This window comes from Plecotus auritus (assembly GCF_963455305.1).
Source record: "Plecotus auritus genome assembly, chromosome: X".
NCBI lineage: Eukaryota > Metazoa > Chordata > Mammalia > Chiroptera > Vespertilionidae > Plecotus > Plecotus auritus.
The window spans coordinates 97,307,271-97,326,859 of record NC_137784.1 but is presented as its reverse complement, the minus strand read 5'-3'; the positions used below and the strand labels follow the sequence as shown (position 1 = coordinate 97,326,859).

General features: G+C 39.9%; 1 protein-coding gene across 1 annotated transcript in view; it reads right to left on the bottom strand.

The window, feature by feature from the left end:
* WDR44 (WD repeat domain 44) overlaps nt 1-19,589 on the bottom strand; it is a 104,158-nt gene that overhangs the window by 20,120 nt on the left and 64,449 nt on the right. The window contains exons 9-12 of the mRNA XM_080651920.1: nt 15,870-15,976; nt 15,187-15,338; nt 11,301-11,439; nt 9,963-10,027 (exon numbers count right to left, since the gene is read on the bottom strand). Coding sequence (XP_080508046.1) covers nt 9,963-10,027; nt 11,301-11,439; nt 15,187-15,338; nt 15,870-15,976 — 463 coding nt within the window. The remainder of the gene's footprint in view (nt 1-9,962; nt 10,028-11,300; nt 11,440-15,186; nt 15,339-15,869; nt 15,977-19,589) is intronic.

The following is a 19,589-nucleotide window of genomic DNA, read 5'->3' as shown; positions in this document are numbered from 1 at the left end:
ATACTACTAATCCTAGATGACTATAGCTACTTCCCCTAATTTTGCTGCTAGCCCAGGGAACACTGCTGGAAGACATAAAACTAAACAGGCTTGCCTAATTACATCAAATTCAGCCTTAACATATTTCCTCTAGCAGTGATTCCTTTATTTCCCCTCCTTAAATATCCATTTTCTTCTCCCTATACTCTACCTTTTTTTCAAATACTTAATGTTTTTCAGATTATAAAGTAATACATGCTCAGTGTAGACCAGTGGTCGGCAAACTCATTAGTCAACAGAGCCGCAGTTTGCCAACCACTGGTGTAGACAATTCAGAAAAAAGCCAGAAAGTAGGAAAATTAAAACTAAAACCACCTATGATCTGCTAACATTTTGATAATTTTCAATCTTCCTTTTATTATACCACTAGAGGGCCGATGCATGAAATTCATGCAAGAGTAGGCCTTCCTTCCCCTGGCTGCCGGCCCAGGCTTCCCTCCGGCACCCGGGACCCAGCCTTCTCCCCAGCTGCTGGCACCCGAGACCTGGGCTTCCTTCGCAGAGGGAGGCCCCACCCATCCACCGCAGCTATGCGGGTCAGTGGCCTGGGCCTTCCTCTTTGGGGCAATCATGGAGCCCCCTGATTGAGCCAGTGGTCTGGGCCTCCCTCTGTGGGGTGATCATGGGGTGATGGCTGGGCTCCCAACCAATTGCATAGCACCCGCCTTAGCTGGCCTGGCACCAGTTGGTGTCATAGCACGGTCCCGGATGGTCATCCGGATGGTTTGGATGGTCATTTCACTGTTTGACCATTTGGTCAATTTGCATATTATGCTTTTATTATATAGGATGAGTGTTTTTTGTATTCCACTCTTAGAAAACATGTATTAGCTGCATATGAATGCACCATAACTTAATCGTTCTCCAATATGTTGGTCATTCAGACATTTCCATTTTTTTTTTACTAATATAAACAGCAATTCATTGAACAATCTGGAACATGAATCTTTATCCTTCTTTGATTAAAAAAACAAAACACCCTAATATACATATCAAAAGGTTTAAACTGGAGACTTTTATTTATAGTATATTCTGTTTTAATAAAAGCAGGTAAGCTTATTTAAATATTTTTTAGAAATACAGAAGTATAAAGTATCAAATAAAAATGACTGAAAACCCTACCACCTAGAGATAACTGCGAGTAATAATTTAGTGAGTTTCCTTTAAGCTTTTTAATATATATTCCTAGATATTTTACCCAAAATTTGGATAATATTGTATCCAATTTTTCATTCTGCTTTTTTTCATTTTACATTTTAATTAGAATAGTTTTAATGTCACTACATAGTCTTTGAAAACAATTTAAGGACAGAATAATATTCTACTTGTGGGCTATCACATAGCTTTTATTTTCCAACTGTTAAAAATTTAGCTTGTTCATATTTTAGCTATTGTGAGAACACTAAGATGAAAATCTTTTTACTTACATCTTTGGACATATTTGATTCTTTCTTTTTTTAAAAAAAATATTTTTATTTATTTCAGAGAGGAAGGGAGAGGGAGAGAGAGATAGAAACATCAATGATCAGAGAGAATCATCGATCAGCTGCCTCCTGCATGCCCCACACTGGAGATCAAGCCTGCATCCCGGGCATGTGCCCTGACTGGGAATCGAACCGTGACCTCCTGGTTCATAGGTTGATGCTCAACCACTGAGCCATGCCTGCTGGGCTGATTATTTCTTTATAATAGATTTTTAAAGGTAAAATTATTAAAGATAGAATTACTAAATAAAATATATTTTATCTAATCTATATATCTCTCTAAATAGATATCTATATCTAGGAAGATATTTATATCTCTACATAAATATATATTTATGTATGTAAATGTCTGTAATAGACATTTCAAACTTACATAGAGTAGAGAGAGAATATAGTAAAAAGTATAATGAACCCCAAACATCTATGACCTACTTTAACAATTATCAACATTTTGTTTTTATCAATCTTCCCACCTTTATGTATTTGCTTACTTTTGCTGGAACATCTAAAGCAAGAGCTGAATACCATTTACCTGAATACAGTAATAAGTATCTCTAACTAATAATCCCTCTTTTATACATTAACTACAATGCTATTATCACATCTAAAAATACAATTTGTATCATCTAATATATTATCCATATTCAAATATACTGATTATCTAAAAATGTCATTTTAAAGTTGGACTGCTATGAAAACTTGTAAGCCTTTTGATATTTATTAGCGCCTACCAGATACTGTGTTACCTGAGATATCAAAATAAATGACATTTATCTTATAACCTATTTTCAGTATTTAAAATGTAGAATGAACCTTTTAACATGTCAGGTTATGTCATTCTCTGTTGAAAATCTCTCCATTAGCTTCTAACGTTCTCAACACAATAGCCAAAGTCCTTGCAATGGCCTGCATGCTATGATTGCCCCATCCACATCTCTGTGACTTCATTTTCTATGACTCTTCCCCTCACTCACTGACTCCAGCTATCTAAGCCTCAATACTGTTTCTTCAATACACCAGAACTCCTGCCTTATAGGAGTTTCACTTGCTGTTCACTACCTGGAATGCTCTTCTCCAATAGACAGCCATATGATTACTCCCTCACCTCCTTCAGATTTTGCTCAAATGACAACCTCTTGGTGAAACTTTGCTTGTCCACCTTCTTTACCCCCGTCTTCTGTACTTTATCTGCTTTATTTTCTCCATGAAACTTACCATCTCCAATATATTATAAAATTTGCTTATTTCTCTATCTGCCACCACTAGAATTTAAACTTCATATGAACAGCTATTTGTGTCATTTTTGTTCACTACTATATCCCTAATTCTGAGAGTAGTGATTAATAGATAGTATACATTCAATAAATATTTGTGGACTAAATGAAGACACAGTGTCAGACCTTAAAATGCCAATTAGTGCACCAGAATGGTTAAAAGCATACTAGTAAGCTCTAGAGACTGATCAGAGCTGGGTTCTAATTCCGATGCTATATCTATCAACTGTGTGAAATTGATGAGTTACTTAAAATCTCCTCAGCCTTCTTTTCTTCATCTACAAAACAAAGTTCTTAATATTATCTCACAACAGTATCAGGACTGTTGTGAGGTTACAAAAGATAAGACACAAAATGCACTTAGCAAAGTACATGGCACATAGTAAGGACACATAAAATGTTAGCTGTTGTTATATAAATTGATATAGTATTATAAGTGCCTTTACCAGAAATATGGGCAAAATATAATGGGAACAATGAGGGAGAATATGAGTAATTATGCATTAAGTGAAGAAAGGAACACTTCAGCAAGGAGACCTGAGTCTGAAATGAATTTACCAGGCAAAGGGGAATAGCATATGTAAATACATGGAATCCACAAAGGGTCTAACATTTTTGTTGGGGCAACAATGAACAACTGAGTAGCTCAGAACATAAGGTTTGTGAGAGGGAAGGATGGAAAATAACAATGAGAGCTGAAGTCAGGCTGATCTCTGAAAGGCTGAGTCAAGCTAAGGAATTTGGCCTTGATTCTGAATCTAGACAGAAAAAAAGAGCCAAAAAGAGTGCTCAAACAGGACAGTAACATGGTCAGATTTGTTTTACAGGAAAGTAATTTTGCTGGCATTATGGATGAAAGACTGGAATATGGGAAAAAGCTCTAATGGTCCAGGTAAGAGATAAAGCCTGGATTATAGCAGTGGAAATGAAAGCAATGGCCAGATTCCAAAGACATTTCTGAGATCAAGCAGGCAGGATGTTGTAAATGAGCAGACATTGAAGGGAGGGAAAAAGAGTAAAAAGTGATCACAGAGTCTAACTCAGGAGATGGTATGGGTATTAAACAATGAACTGGCATCAAGTACACTGTCAAAGGAGTGGTTTTCTTGGGAAAATGATACATAACTTAATTCTGATTTGGACTATTGTTAATGTCTGTCTTCCCCCATGTATATACACTGAGTGGCCAGATTATTATGATCTCTGAATGCATAATAATCTGGCCACTCAGTGTATATCCTATATAATAAAAGGCTAATATGCAAATTGTCCCCTCAACCAGGAGTTCGACCAGCAGGCAGTCCGGCCAACCGCCCATGTCCCCTCCCCCTGGCCAGGTTGGCCCGACCCCACCCATGCACGAATTCATGCACCAGGACTCATACACACACACACACACACACACACACACACACACACACACACACACACACAGTGTGGCCAGATTATTATGTTATGCGTTCAGAGATCATAATAATCTGGCCACTCAGTGTAGGTCCTTGGCATGGACTGTCCACTGCATCTTTATATTTTCAGTGCCTAACACATTGTCAACTAAACCAATGCATGTTTTAAATAAAATGCTGCATATGTAGAATTTCACAAAAATTATCTCTCATCCCTTTAAAGCTAACTCCGTTCTTCAAGTTTTTGATTCCATTGATGTTGAAGGGGATCAGAATATGTCACCCCTCAAAATACCCCTCTTTGCATAAGAATTACTTTGAGCAGAAGGCAACAAGACAGTCTCTACCCTTCCCTTTTCTACCTGAAAGCAGAGCATAAAATTCCCTTTATGAAGGTGTCTTGTTCTCACCTCTCATTTACCAGGAAGGGGAGAATGAATCTTATCTCTGGAAATAGCTTGAGTCTTCATAAACAGGACTTTACTAAATAACTCTTATCTTCAATTAGTTTCCTCTAATATATTAGCCTCCCACAATTTACCACCCCTAAAAGCCTAAACCCCTCTTTTCTTTGTCTATTCCTTCTTCACAGACTTTTATTGCCCTTTTAAAAATGAATGATATATAAGCCACTGGGTTTAACTGTTTTGGGGGGTCTGTCCTATTTTTCTATGAAGGCCACTATATGCATACCATTTATCCTGTTAATCTGTCCTTTGTCAGGATATTTTGTAGATCTCAGCTGCAGACCTAAGAGGGTAGAGGAATTTTTTTTCCTTCCCTACTACCTACTTTCAAAAATTCTAAGCAGAAGTTAAATGCTGTAACACCCACACTGATGTTCCACTAATCAAACCCATCAAACATAGATTTACCCAAGAAAAAGCATTAATTTTAGGTAAACAGCATACTTAACACTTCTATTGTCACGAAGAAATTTTAAGTCACTAGCATAATGGAGCAAATTTTGCATGCTACTCTTCCTTTCTGTCTTACTGATTTACTTTTGGAAATCAACTAAAATAGAGTGCCCTAGCCTGTTTGGCTCAGTGGATAGAGCAGCAGCCTGAGGACCAAAGGGTCCTGGGTTTGATTCTGGTCAAGGACACATACCTTGGTTGCAGGCTCCTTTCCAGCCTGGGCCCTGGTCATGGCTTGTGCAGGAGGCAACCAATCGATGTGTTTCTCTCACATTGATGTTTCTCTCTGTCTTTCCCTCTCTCTTCTACTCTCCTTAAAAATCAATTTAAAAATCCTTGGGTGAGGAGTAACCTAAAACAACAACAACAAAAAACAAAACAGAGAGCATAACAGCCAGAATCCTAGCCTTGACACGACCAATGAGGAGGTGAGTGATTTTGCGTGTCACTGTCACTGTTGGCTTAACTATACAATAGGTACTTTCAGGTATTCTATTTTACAGGGATTCTAAGAAGACAAAAGTGAGAATGTAGTTCAAAAGAGATATAACATATCACTATCACAAGAAAAGAGAAAAAAGAACACACACACATCAGGAAAATAAACTCAACTGTGCTTACTGTGCCTCACTGAAGCTAGCACTAGGTCAAAGATAACAAGTGATACCAAACTCCAAAGGTATATGAACTAGAATAGGTGCTTTTTAAAACTGTCCCGATAGAATGACAGAAGTGAAGAAACCCCAAACAATCTTTTCCTGAAAACAACAGACAGAAATGATACTCAACTATGCCAGGAAAAAATACCTTAGTACTCCAGGGGGTCATTATATTTTGTGTTAAAGAACTACTATGCTCCTCATTTAAAAGGCCTTATGTTTAAACAAAGTTGGGAGTTACATAGGATTTTGAGGGGGGAGGGCTGGATGGAAGAAGTTAAAAATCTGTAAGTAGGATTTTTGAAATAAGCCTAACACAAGATAGTACAAATAGTCCCTGTTTTTTAATAGTAACCAATGACTGGAAACTTTATGGCGAATTAAACTAATAAAAGCAAACCCTAGTTAAAAATTTCTCTACTACATTAGTCAGTAAAGGTTTTCTTGAGGAAGTAGGCCTTGAAGAATGAGCAAGCTTGGAATAGAAAGAAAAGAGATTGCAGGCATTCAAATAAGGGGAATAGGAATAAAGGCACAGAAGCAGGAATTCAATACTGATTCAGGCCTACCACAGGTAGGCATGGGGTTAGGGTCCAAGGATACTAAGATCTGTGAAGTACAGTTCTTTGCCTTAAATCAGCCCAGAGCCTAGCCAGTGATACAAATTGCCAAGAAAGACATGATGATATCAATGTCAAAGTACATATGATGTACTGTTAGAACACAAATGAGAAATGATTCTGCCTGCTTGATTCAGGGAAAACAAAAAGAGGTAATATATTTGAGCTGAATCTTGAAGGATGAGTAGAGCTTTGCCCTATGACTAAAGGGGACAGGAAGGGCATTCCCGGCAAATCAAACAACATGGACAAAGATATAAAAGTGAGTAGTTAAGGGACAGACTTAGATCCAGCAAGGCAAATAGGATACATAGGCACTAGGGAATTAGAACTGAGTTAAAAAGGTAAGATGAGGCAAAATCAGGAAGGACCTTACTCTGTAGGTTACAAGGAGCCATCAGAAGATTTTACACCACACAATAGCATAGTTAGATCTGTATTTTGAAAAAAACAAAAAACTCATGGCAGTGTAGAAAATGAATTGGGTAGAGACCAGAGGCTACACAACAAACATTTAAATGAGTATCATGAGTGTCAAGGGCCTTGATGATGTGAATGGCAATGGGAGATGAGGGGGCAGATTCCATGGGCATACGTAGATGGAGGGAGAGTGGATGGGAATTTGTAGCTACTTTGATATGTGTATATAGAGTGTTTCTGACTGAGTTAAAAAGATAACTTATGAATGTTGATGCCATTAAAGAAGGTTCAAAAGAGAGAAGCAGAGTTGTGTGTAGATAATCTCTCTACATAAAAGGCCAATATGCAAAGTGTCCCCTCGGGAGTTTGACCAGGAGTTCGATGGCTCACTATGACGTGCGCTGACCACTAGGGGGGCGGCATGGAATGAAGGAAGGCCCCGGCCAGCAGCTGGCAGCCGGGGAAGGAAGGCCCTGGCTGGCAGCTAGAAGGCCCCGATTGGCCCTGATCGCTGGCCAGGCCTAAAGGACCCTACCCACGCGCGAATTTTGTGCACCAGGCCTCTAGTTAAAATATATTGGCAAATGACCATTAACATCTATCCAGTTACACAAGCCTCACACCTAGGAATCATCCCAGGCTACTCACTTACTAGGTAGTTGTCACCACGTCCTAGAGATCCCACTTCTTTCACATCTCTTGAATTCAGCTCATCTTTATGGTTTCTAGGTCCACTGCTATCATAATCTATCATAATTGAAGTTCCCATTTCTCTCCTGGGTTAATAGGCTCTTAAATGGTGTCCCTGTCTCTATATTGCAGCTCCCATCTAATCTATCCTTTATAGTGCTACCACAATTTTCTTTCTAAAACAAAAATCTGAACATTTTAATTAAACTCCTAATTGAAACCCCTCAAAGTGTCTTTCTCCCCCAGTAGCTTGCAGGATACAGTTGAAATGTCTTGGTTTAACATAAAAGGCCATTTAAAATTGCAATTCTGCCTACTTCTCCTACAACTCTCAACATGTACCCTTTGCTTCTGCCACATGGAATTTCTTGAAGTATTTTTAACATGCCATGCTGTTTCAGCCTCCATGCCTTCGCACTTGCTATCTGCTCTGAAATGCTCCTTCCTTCCTTCACTCATATAGTTAACACCTAGTTCAAACATCAAAGCCTCCAGGAAGTTTGTCCTGACACCCTGATTCACAGGCTAAACTCCTATACTTGTGTGGTATCTTCTATAGCACATTACCATCCAATACTGTAACTGTGGATATATCTACTTCACTGATCAGCAAGGTCCCTGCGGCCACTGAATATGTCTCATTTGATTTTGCAGAATCTTTTTTCCACCGTTTGTTAATTCTCACCTGAGGATATTTTTTCATTGATTTCTAGAAAGAGTGTGAGGGAGGGGGAGAGACAGAGATAGAGAAACGCTGATGGGAGAGACACATCGATTGGTTGCCTCTCAGCATGTGCCCGACCAGGGCTGGGGATTGAGCTTGCAACCCAGTTATGTGCCCTTGACTGGAATCAACCCTGGGACTCTTCAGTCCACAGGATGACGTTCTATCCACTGAGCAAAACCTGCTGGGGTGATTTTTCAGAATCTACACTGAGTGGCCAGATTATTATGATCTCTGAACACATAATAATCTGGCCACTCAGTGTATATCCTATATAATAAAAGGCTAATATGCAAATTGTCCCCTCAACCAGGAATTCGGCCAGCAGGCAGGCAGGCCGGCCAATCGCCCATGTCCCCTCCCCCTGGTCAGGCTGGCTGGACCACACCCATGCACTCTCTAATATATATATACTGAGTGGCCAGATTATTATGTGTTCAGAGATCATAATAATCTGGCCACTCAGTGTATTAGTAGTGTCTGGCACAGGGACCAAGCACTCAGAAAACATCTGTTGAGGGAGTTGTTTTAGACCTATTAATTGATGTGCTTGAAGAACATATATATATATGTATATTGTTACGTGAAAAGGGTGGCATGCACAATAAGATCTAATTCTTTTTTTTGTTGCTGTTAATCCTCACCTGAGGATACTTTTCCATTGATTTTTAGAGAGAGTAGAAGGGAGGGGGAGAGACAGAGAGAGAGAGAGAAACATCGATGTGAGAGAGATACATTGATTGCCTCCCCAATGTGTCCCAATCAGGGCTGGGGACTAAGCCTGCAACCAAGGTATGTGCCCTTGACTGGAATCGAACCCAGGACCCTTAAGTCTGTAGGCTGACACTCTATCCAGTGAGCCAAACCTGCTAGGGCAAGATCTAATTCTTGTTTTAAAAACATAAAGCTATTGAAAGGAAATGAGAATTATGGAGCTAAAGCCAGTTCAGGATTGGAGGCAGTGAGTGAATAAGTCAATTGAGAATGGCCAAGGACAGAACCCTGAGAAACAGCAACATTTAAGGGGTTGAAGAGGAAGAGACAGCAGGGATATAGGAAGAGAACAAGGAAAAACAGAACCATTGAAAGCTGAGAACTGTATGCTTAAAGTAGGAAAAAATTCACGTCAAATACTACAGAGCCAGTGAAACCCCAGGAGAATATTGTTGAGCAGGTGAACATTTTAGGTTCTCTTTGTTTATATTACACTTGACTAGATCAATACACAAAAAGCACAGGGAACAGCTTAGAATAATATGTTATGTTTTAGGTTTAAAATTGGTTATATTTAATCTTCCAACTGAGACCAATAAAAATCTTTTAGATATTTGAAACTACCTAAAACTATGATAAAGCATTTATTAAACCAAGAGGAAAAATTAATTACCTCTTATTCAAGTATCCATTATTATTTCTTAAAACATCTAACATGGATTAGAGGGGATGGGATTTTGTTTTATTCAAGTTTACATTAGTAGTTTGGTAGCTTGAGTTAATATTCACTGTCTGACAATCTTTGAACATCACACTTTTTTATTTACCAATTCTAATAGAAGAAACTCTTCTAACATATCTTAATTTTAATTAAGTGCTTTCATGCAATTGTAATTTCTGATAAATAAGGTACTAAAAAACAAAAAAGGTGAAAGAAAACAATAAGGTACTTTATGGAAAACAAATCAAATAATAGTATTTAACAATAGGAACTATAAAATAACAAGCATACCCCTGTATCTGTATCAGATTTTGATGAATTTAGACTTTCCTGAGAAGGTGATGGGGACACACGTCCTGAAAAACAACATAATTGTAAAAAGGCATGTACATACAGACATACACATGCATGCGTGCGTGCGCGCGCACACACACACACACACACAATCAGAAATAATGACACAGGAACACCTAATTAATAGTCATAGAATGTAACATTCTAGAAAACTACATGCGAAGCATTAACTCTTTGGGCACCAAAATATTTGTTTTGATTATTTTTACATAAAATCTTTATGAAATAGTCAGCCAATTTAATAAAGTACTGTTAAATTCTCATTATTCATAATGAATACATTCTTGTCAATCATAACAAGCAATAAGATGAACAATTAAGGGGCAGAAAGGGTCTAGGCTGGGGTAAGTTTGAAGGGCCACTGAAAATAGTCATTTTGTTCCAGACAGGGCAATAAAAGAAATAAATAGTAAACATTATTTACTATATTGTCAACTCATTATCATCTTCAATTATATATTATGTATTATAACATAAATGCATAATTGAGAGAATAGAAAGGAGGGCATATACACAGGGCTCCTAAAGTATACAGGGCCTTGCTTGCCAGTTTAGTGGATCTTCCTAGATTTCTATGTTCTTCAAATTGCTGCTTCCACTATATTCTCCTTTCTCCCATCCCTTAACTTCTTGTTTTCCAGCTTTGGGATGGGAAGGTGGTGTAGGGAGGAAGGGGTTTGTGGAGAAAATTTATTGCAGTTAAATAATTATAAGAAAAGAAACCCCAAAACTCAAAGTTCCTATTTACATCAACTTCACATACTTTTCCTAATAACTTACCATGATACATAAATATTGTAATCATTGTGTACGTACCTCATGTTTTGAGGTTTCTTTTCCATTTTACTTTTTTTCACATACCCTTTGATGAACTGACAAATCACATTTACTTTCTATGATATGTTTCCTTAATAATTCTTTATTTACTGGTTGTATATATTATTCTAATTCTTCTAGATAACTCAGAATTTCACTTTAACCTTGGATAAAAATGAAAATTGCCAAGGGAAACCAAATGACTCAAAAGACTTTGTTCTCATTAGTTGATGAAGTTACACCTGAAAGTAAAAAGCTTCATGGTAGCTTTTTTCACTGAGTTTAGATTTTTTTTTTTTTTTTTTTTTTTGCTGTTGACTTCTGTTTTACTCTTAGGTTTGTGGCTGAAAGTAGTGGTTGCTGCAAATGATCGCCAGATAAAAAGGCATTATTAGGCTTAAAATGTGAAAATGCCAGGTGTCTTTGGATTTTTTAAAGCCCACAAAAAGTGAAAAATACCTTCAGTATTGTATTTCATTCGCATATTGTTGAAATAATCAAAAGCATTTTTTAAAGCCCATATTCTCACTACATTGTCTTGTCCAGCTGAGGCAAGTAATCGGCCACAGTGAGAGAATTTCATGGTCCAAACAGCTCCCTATGGAAACAATGGAAGGTTCAAAGTTATTTTAAAAATTGAAACGTTAAGAAATCATGCCAAGTTATATATAACTAGAGGCCCAGTGCACGAAATTTGTGCACGGGGGGCGGGTACCTCAGCCCAGCCTGCACCCTCTCCAATCTGGGACCCCTCGAGGGATGTCCGACTGCCCATTTAGGCGACCGGTGGGATCGGGCCTAAATGGGCAGTCGGACATCCCTCTCACAATCCAGGACTGCTGGCTCCCAACTACTCGCCTGCCTGCCTTCCTGATTGCCCCTAACCGCTTCTGCCTGCCAGCCTGATCACCCCCTAACCACTCCCCTGCCAGCCTGATTGATGCCTAACTGCTCTCCTGCCAGCCTGTTTTCCCCTAACTGCCCTCCCCTGCAGGCCTGGTCACCCCTAACTGCCCTCCCCTGCAGGCCTGGTCCCCCCCAACTGCCCTCCCCTGCAGGCCTGGTCGCCCCAACTTCCCTCCTCTGCCGGCTTGGTCACCCCTAACTGCCCTCCCCTGCTGGCCTAATCGCCCACAACTGCCCTCCCTTGGAGACCTGGTCCCTCCCAACTTCCCTCCCCTGCTGGCCATCTTGTGGTGGCCATCTTATGTCCAAATGGGGGCAGGTTCTTTGACCACATGGGGGCAGCCATCTTGTGTGTTGGAGTGATGGTCAATCTGCATATTACTCTTTTATTAGATAGGATAGAGGCCTGGTGCATGGGTTGGGGCCAGCTGGTTTGCCCTGAAGGGTGTCCCGGATCAGGGTGGGGGTTCCCTTGGGGCATGGGGCGGCCTGGGCGAGGGGCCTGTGGTGGTTTGCAGGCTGGCCACGCCCCCCGGTGACCCAAGCGGAGGCCCTGGTATCTGGGGTTTATTTATCTTCCACAATTGAAACTTTGTAGCCTGGAGGGGAGCCAAGCCTTCTGCTTGCTCTGTGGCGGCAGCCATTTCTGTTGGGATTTATGTATCTTCTATAATTGAAACTTTGTAGCCTTAAGGGAGGCCTGGGCCGGCCAGGGCTGCAGAAGCTTGGCTTCCTCCATCGCCGCGGGCAACCCTAGACTCCTGCTCTTTCCAGCTCCGTGGCTGTTGCAATTTCTGTTTGGTTTTATGTATCTTCTATCATTGAAACTTTGTAGCCTTGAGTGGAGGCCTAGGCCGGCAAGGGCAGGCGGAAAGCTTGGCTTCCTCCATTGCCGGGGAAACCCATGCCTCCCTCCTGCTCTCTGTGGCGGTAGCCATCTTGGTTAGGTTTATTTGCATATTCGCTCCTGATTGGCTTGTGGGCGTGGCTTGTGGGTGTAGCGGAGTGATGGTTAATTTGCATATTACTCTCTTATTAGATAGGATACTCACATTACTAACACCACTTAAAGCCAAGAGTCCAATGGTGCTATAATACCACAAAGAGGGACTTTTCGAAGAAAGGCAAGATAATATAGTTGTAGTTTGCCATAATGTAAACTAACAATTTCAAAATCCCAAACCATGTCTATATATTAATGGAAATGGGAGTTCTGAGGTGGCTGGAAATCTTCAATGTAAAGCATGAATCTTAGTTTTGGATCTCAGTTTCCTAGCTGACCATAAGGGGGAATAGGTTAGGAGGAGGCAGGGCCTTCAGCATAGCACTAACAACTAACTAGGGCTGAGGGAAGAATATGCCCACCTTAGCAGTGACCCTCATTTTATTGGGCATTTGAAGAAATGTTGGAATGGTGTGGTTTCCTCCTGTTTTTCTCCCAAGAAATAAGGTTTTGCAGTATATGGCTAGAATTCCCCGATAGTGAAAACAGTGGGGAAGTGAGTGTGTGTGTGTGTGTGTGTGTGTGCGCGCGCGTGTGTGTGCTGGGGGAGGTTAAAGAATGTAAGCCCTTAAATTGGAAAGGCTAAAACCTACTACAACAAATACTGTTATAACTACTATTACAACACACATATATATGCAGATCTAAAAGATTATCCAAGTTAGAGGCAACAGCTCATTTACTGGAATAGCATTCATTTCCACAAAATTCAAGTATGTTAATAAATTTGTTACTTGGAGCTTACACCTATGAGTTTTTACTTAAAACTATAAATAATGAGTCAATACAGTAGAAGGAAATTCATCAAATGCCTTAAGGAAGTTTCTATAATCAACTCAAATATTTTATATCTAGATTATAAACATCAAAGTTTAAATTCCAATTTGGCTGCCATCTGATATATGTTTGTGGTTGCTTCCTTCCAGTTAGGCCAAACTTTATATTTAAAATCTAAATAGATCTGGAGATTATTATGCTAAGTAAAATGAGCCAGTTGGTGAAAGACAAATATATGATCTCACTTATACGTGGAATCTAATGAACCAAATAAACTGATGAACAAAACAGAAACAGAGGGAGGCATGCATACATGGAATAGACTGATAGCTGTCAGAGGGGAGGGGGGAGGGGGCCTTGATGAAAGAAGGTGAAGGGATTAGTCAAAGAACATAAATGCATAACCCATTGACACAGACAACACTGTGGTGATAGTCAGAGGGAAGGGGGGCGTTAAAATGGGCAAAGGGGGGGGGAGAAATGGAGACATCTGTAATGGTATAAACAATAAAAATGAAGTAAAAAATCAAAATAGATATATGCATTCCCTGATCAAGGACCCACAGTATCATTTACCTAGTTTTGAGCTCATTACTTCCTTCTCCATATTCCTAGCATTTTCAGAGGCAATATAATTTGTGTACTTTATATCTACTTTGGTACATTTTAACTCTGATAGAGAACTTGTACCGCTACCTCTCTCTGGGTTTTAGCTGTCGCGCTACAAAATATATTGACATTTAGAAACAGTTGTGTAAATTATCTATATATATAAAAGGCTAAGCGACCATCACATCCAAAACAACTGAACGGGCGACCGAACAGGCTGTGTGGGGCGACCAGGCCAGCAGGGGGGTTAGTGAGGGATGACCAAATGACTGAGCAGCAGGCTGTGTGGGGCGACCAGGTCGGCAGGGGGGCAGTTGGGGGTGACCAGGCCAGCAGGGGGGGCAGTTAGGGGCAATCAGGCGGGCAGGCAGGTGAGCAGTTAGGAGCCAGTGATCCTGGATTGTGAGAGGAATGTCCGACTGCCGGTTTAGGCCCAATCCATAGGACATCCCCCGAGGGGTCCCGGATTGGGGAGGGTGCAGGCTGGGCTGAGGGGAAGTTTGGTACTTTTATATAGCTTTCTTAATAATATAGGACTTGTGTTTATTTAATTCAATAACGTACTTCTTGAAAAATAATTCAGAGATAGACTCTGTATTAAATTGTATTAATATCAATTCATTCTTCTTGAGTAAAGATAGCAAAATTACATACATAAGAATAGATCTGCTTTTTTTTTTTTTTGACTCCAGAGTGGACTTTTTATTTCAAGTTGACCATGTGTAAAGGATGAGGGAAAGAGACCCAAGTCTGTCTGTCTCCTTGGCTGAGGCCCACTTGGATTTCCATACATGTTTCACATAACCATAAGCCCCCACTGGCTATTGTCACAAGAGTTCTGAGTGTTGGGATATAAAGAAAGAATAACAGTGAAAAGGTCGTGGGGTCTGTTTTATAAGGAAGGAGAATAATATTTCCCTCTCCCAAGAACCCTGGGGGTAGCTGGGCTGGTCATCTGACATTTATTGGTATTATTTCAGATCTGCTTTATAAAAGCTAAAGTATTTCCATGAAAACAGATCAATAATGAAAAATAAAAAAGTTGCTTACCATATGTTCACCACTAAGATCTTGTACCACTTTTATCTGATCAAAATCATAAGGTCCTTTGAAACCATGCGCTGCTTTGAATTTGACTGGTCTTGTGTATGGCATTCCTTCATCATCACTTGATGAAGGATCATCTTGATCAGTATGAAACACTAAATAGAAAAGCAACAGAAACCATCACTAGCTATGTAGATATAACTATTATTATATTTCATATCCACTGCTTACCAAGAAAATTCATTAAATGGAGAAGCAAAATCTGTCTATTACTAAATAGCATATTGCCTAAGAGCATATATGGAGTCTAGTGCCAGATTGCCTGGGTCTAAATCCAACTCTGTAACTTATTATCTGTGTGACCTTAGGCAAGGTACACAACTTTTCTGTGCTTCAGTATTCTCATCTATAAAATGGGGATACTAGTGGTACTTACCTCAAAGGGTTTTGATGAGGATTAAATGTGCTAATACAGGTGAAAGTGCTTAGAACAGTGTCTGGCACAGAATAAGAGTGTTTATTATATAAAACAAATGAGTACAATTATGAGAAGGGCATAGGAAGTTAAGATCTGCACAAAATTAGAAAATTTACGTAAATTTGAAAATGTTTATAAAAACTAAATATCCTTACATAACAAATTTACATCGGATTCTTGAAATGTTGAAATGTTCTATTTCACTTACCTTCATCTCTAACACTTTTAACTTTATTTACAGCACGTTCACCATATTCCTCAGCAAGGTGCTTTGCTCTCTTCACTGATTTTCCTAGGAACTTCTTTAGTTGAGTCCTTACAAAACAAACAAACAAACAAAAAAACCTCACCAAAATTATATCTTATTAATTCAGCCAATTATAAAAGTTCAATAATCCAACTGATAATCTCATTAGCTATGACTAGTAAAGCATATTATTTTGAAGAAACTCTATTTTTTTTTACATAAATAGGTCTTTGAGTTCCTAAATCCCTTGTATAGAATACTGTGGAGAGTGGCTACAGTGTTTGGACAGGTTCAAGCCTTGGACTAATGAGGGCACAGTCCTCTCATGGCCACATGCAAGTCCCAGCTTGGAGGGCAGAGCCCTCCCAGCACAATTACAGCCAACAGCTATAGTTGTAAGCTTGAACCTATGGTCTGAACATGTGGCCCCACGTGCCTGAGTGATGTGGGCTTGATAGAGTTCAGGTGCATGTAATTGAGTAGGATCAAAACTCACGAGAATGTTGTAAACATCTTGACCACGCCCTTACTTTGCCTCGTGGCATCTGGCTATAAAATAAAGACACGGCTTGTAGTCCGTGGTGCTGTCGCTAGCTCTCCATCAGAGAGGCTCTCCATCAGAGAGGGAAGCATCCCACCGAGACCCAGCTTTCGTTCTCTTGTCCGTCTTGTCTCAATCCTTCACCGCCCCCACTCAGGTTCACCCTTGGCCATGCTGGCGTGGCACAGAATACAGGGTGGGGCAAAAGTAGGTTTAAAGTTGTTCTTATGGAAAACAATATAATAATAAATAAATAATAATACAAGAATAAACTTTGTGTTTCCTGTACTCACAAGTGTAAAACTACTTTTGGCCCACCCTGTTTATTCAAGTCAATATAGCTATAAAAGAAATATGGGTACTTCCTCCCAATATACAATAGTAGAGGCCCGGTGCACAAAATTTGTGCACAAGGTGGGGGTGCTCAGCCTGGCCTGCAACGATGCCAGCATCCCGCACCCCGGCCAGCCTCTGGCCAGAAGCCCGCCCTCCCTCCCTCCCTCTACAGGCCGGGGTGCACAGGATGCTGGGGCTTGTCACCGGGGCGATGCCACCAGCGTCCAGCACCCAGGCTGCTATGGGCGTCGCCATCTTTGTGACGGAGTGATGGTTAATTTGCATATTACCATTTTATTAGATAGGATTGTATACTCTAGACCGGGGGCAGGGGGGACTTTTTTTCTGCCAAGGGCCATTTGGATATTTATAACATCATTCAAGGGCCATACAAAATTATCAACTTAAAAATTAGCCTGCTATATTTAATCAAACATTTAATTAACTCACCCTTAATGCCTCAGCAGGGCCAGACCAAATGATTTTGTGGGCCTTGTATGGACCTTGGGCTGGGGTTCCCCACCCCTGCTCTAAAGCATAGGTCTTCAATGGTGAATTATAATAAGTTGGTGAATATGGGGGTGTTTAAAGCACAGACACTTGTTCCCCATCTCCAGATAATCTGATTTGGAGGGTACAGGATGAGGCCATAAATCTGCAGTGAGAATTGCTCTGAGAAGATTGCCTTAGAGAGCCATCCTGAAAAACACACTTTACCAGAAAAAGAAATTAAATATGTATTTACTTACAAAATAGAATGCTTTGGTAGTTTAAGATGGCCTCTTGTCCCTTCTCTTTCAGTTTGGGTATTTGCATACAATACAGTTAGACAGAGCTTTCCCAGTAAGGTATTCCCAAACAATGTAATGTAAGTATGTATTTCAAGCTTCCATAAATAGGACTTATTTTTTAATTAGCTACATCTCAAATTTCATATATCCTATCTAATAAAGAGGGAATATGCTAATTGACCATCATGCCCTCACAAGATGGTGGCACCCACAGCCAATAAAAAGGGAATATGCTAATTGACTGTCATGCCCTCACAAGATGGCGGCATCCACAGCCATAAGATGGCGGCGCCCAGTCCCTTCAGCCCTGCCTCATCCAGCTGGAGTCCCCCAGTCCCCGCAGCATCCAGCCTCAGTCCCCCAGTCCCCTCAGCCCTGCAGGGGAAGGCAGTTGGGGGAAGATCGGGCCAGCAGGGGAGGGCAGTTGGGGTCAATCAGGCCGGCAAGGGAGCAGTTAGGCATCAATCAGGCCGCCAGGGGAGCAGTTAGGGGGCTATCAGGCTGACAGGCAGGCGAGTGGTTAGGAGCCAGCAGTCCCGGATTGTGAGAGGGATGTCCGACTGCCAGTTTAGGAGAGGGTGCAGGCTGTCCTGAGGGACACCCCCCCATGCACGAATTTCATGCACCAGGCCTCTAGTTAAGATTATACAAAAACAAAGTAAATCATATATTTACAAACAAAACACAATTTATAAATTTGAGGTTAATTTTTACCAATTCATGGGAGCTCATGATATTAAGGATAGAATTTTAAAAACTTGCTAAGCTATATATATAAAGATGTTCACTGCAGCATTGTTTAGAATAGGTTAAAAAGTAGAGTTAAACTGAATTCTCAAACAGAGGAATGATTAAATAAGTGATTGTATATCCTTACAATGGAATGCAGTAAAATAAATGAGGCAATCCTCAGTTCTTTAAATGTACTGAGCTCTTGGTCACCTCAGAGCCTTTGCATGTGTGGTTATTTCTGCCCAGAACACTCCTCCCCTAGCTAATTTCTACTCTTCTTTAGGTCTCAGACTAAACAGATCTCTCTCAAAAAAGCTCTCTTTGACACTTTAGAACAGGCTTTCCTATTATATAGTCCCATAGTACCCCTTACATTTCTTTTATAGCAATTATTATAGATTTATCTGTGTAATTACATGTTCATTGTCTGTTTCTCCTATTGAACTGGTAGCCCTATGAGGGCAGAGATTAAGATTGTCTTCTTAACTATAGTATCTGTAGCACCAAACCCCCATATCTGGCTGATAGAAAGATTATAATATATGTACTATTGGTATTGATATGAAAAGATGTCCATTATATACTAGATTTTTAAAAAACAAAAAGCAAGTTCTTTTGACCCAGCAATCCCACTTCTGGGAATATATCCTAAGAATCCTGAAACACCAATAAAAAAGAGTATATGTGCCCCTATGTTCACAGCAGCATTATTTATAATAGCCAAGATGTGGAAATAGCCCAAGTGCCCATCAGTAGATGAGTGGATTAAAAAAGCTATGGTACATTTACACAATGGAATACTACCCAGCTGTAAAAAAAAAAAAAAAGGAACTTTTAACCTTTACAACATCATGAATGGACCTGGAGAGTATTATGCTAAGTGAAATAAACCAGTCAGAAAAAGACAAATACCATATGATCTCATTAATATGTAGAATTTAATGAACAAAATGGAAAAAAAGCAGGTTGACAAATAATAGGGACAGTATAATCCCACTTTTGTGAGAAAAATAATTCCATGGAGAATACACCTAATTATTAATATTGAGAATTTCTGGGGTGAGCATGAGATACTTTAATATTCTATATTACAGATTTTTATATTACTTTTGATAATCAGAAAACACGCATAATAAATATTTTTGTTGTTTTTAATCCTCATCCAAGGATATATTTCCTTTGACTTTTTTAGAGAAAGTAGAAGGAAGGGAGGGAAGGAGGGAGGGAGGAAGGGAAGAAGGGAGGGAAGGAAGGGGAGGGAGAGAGAAAGACACACACACA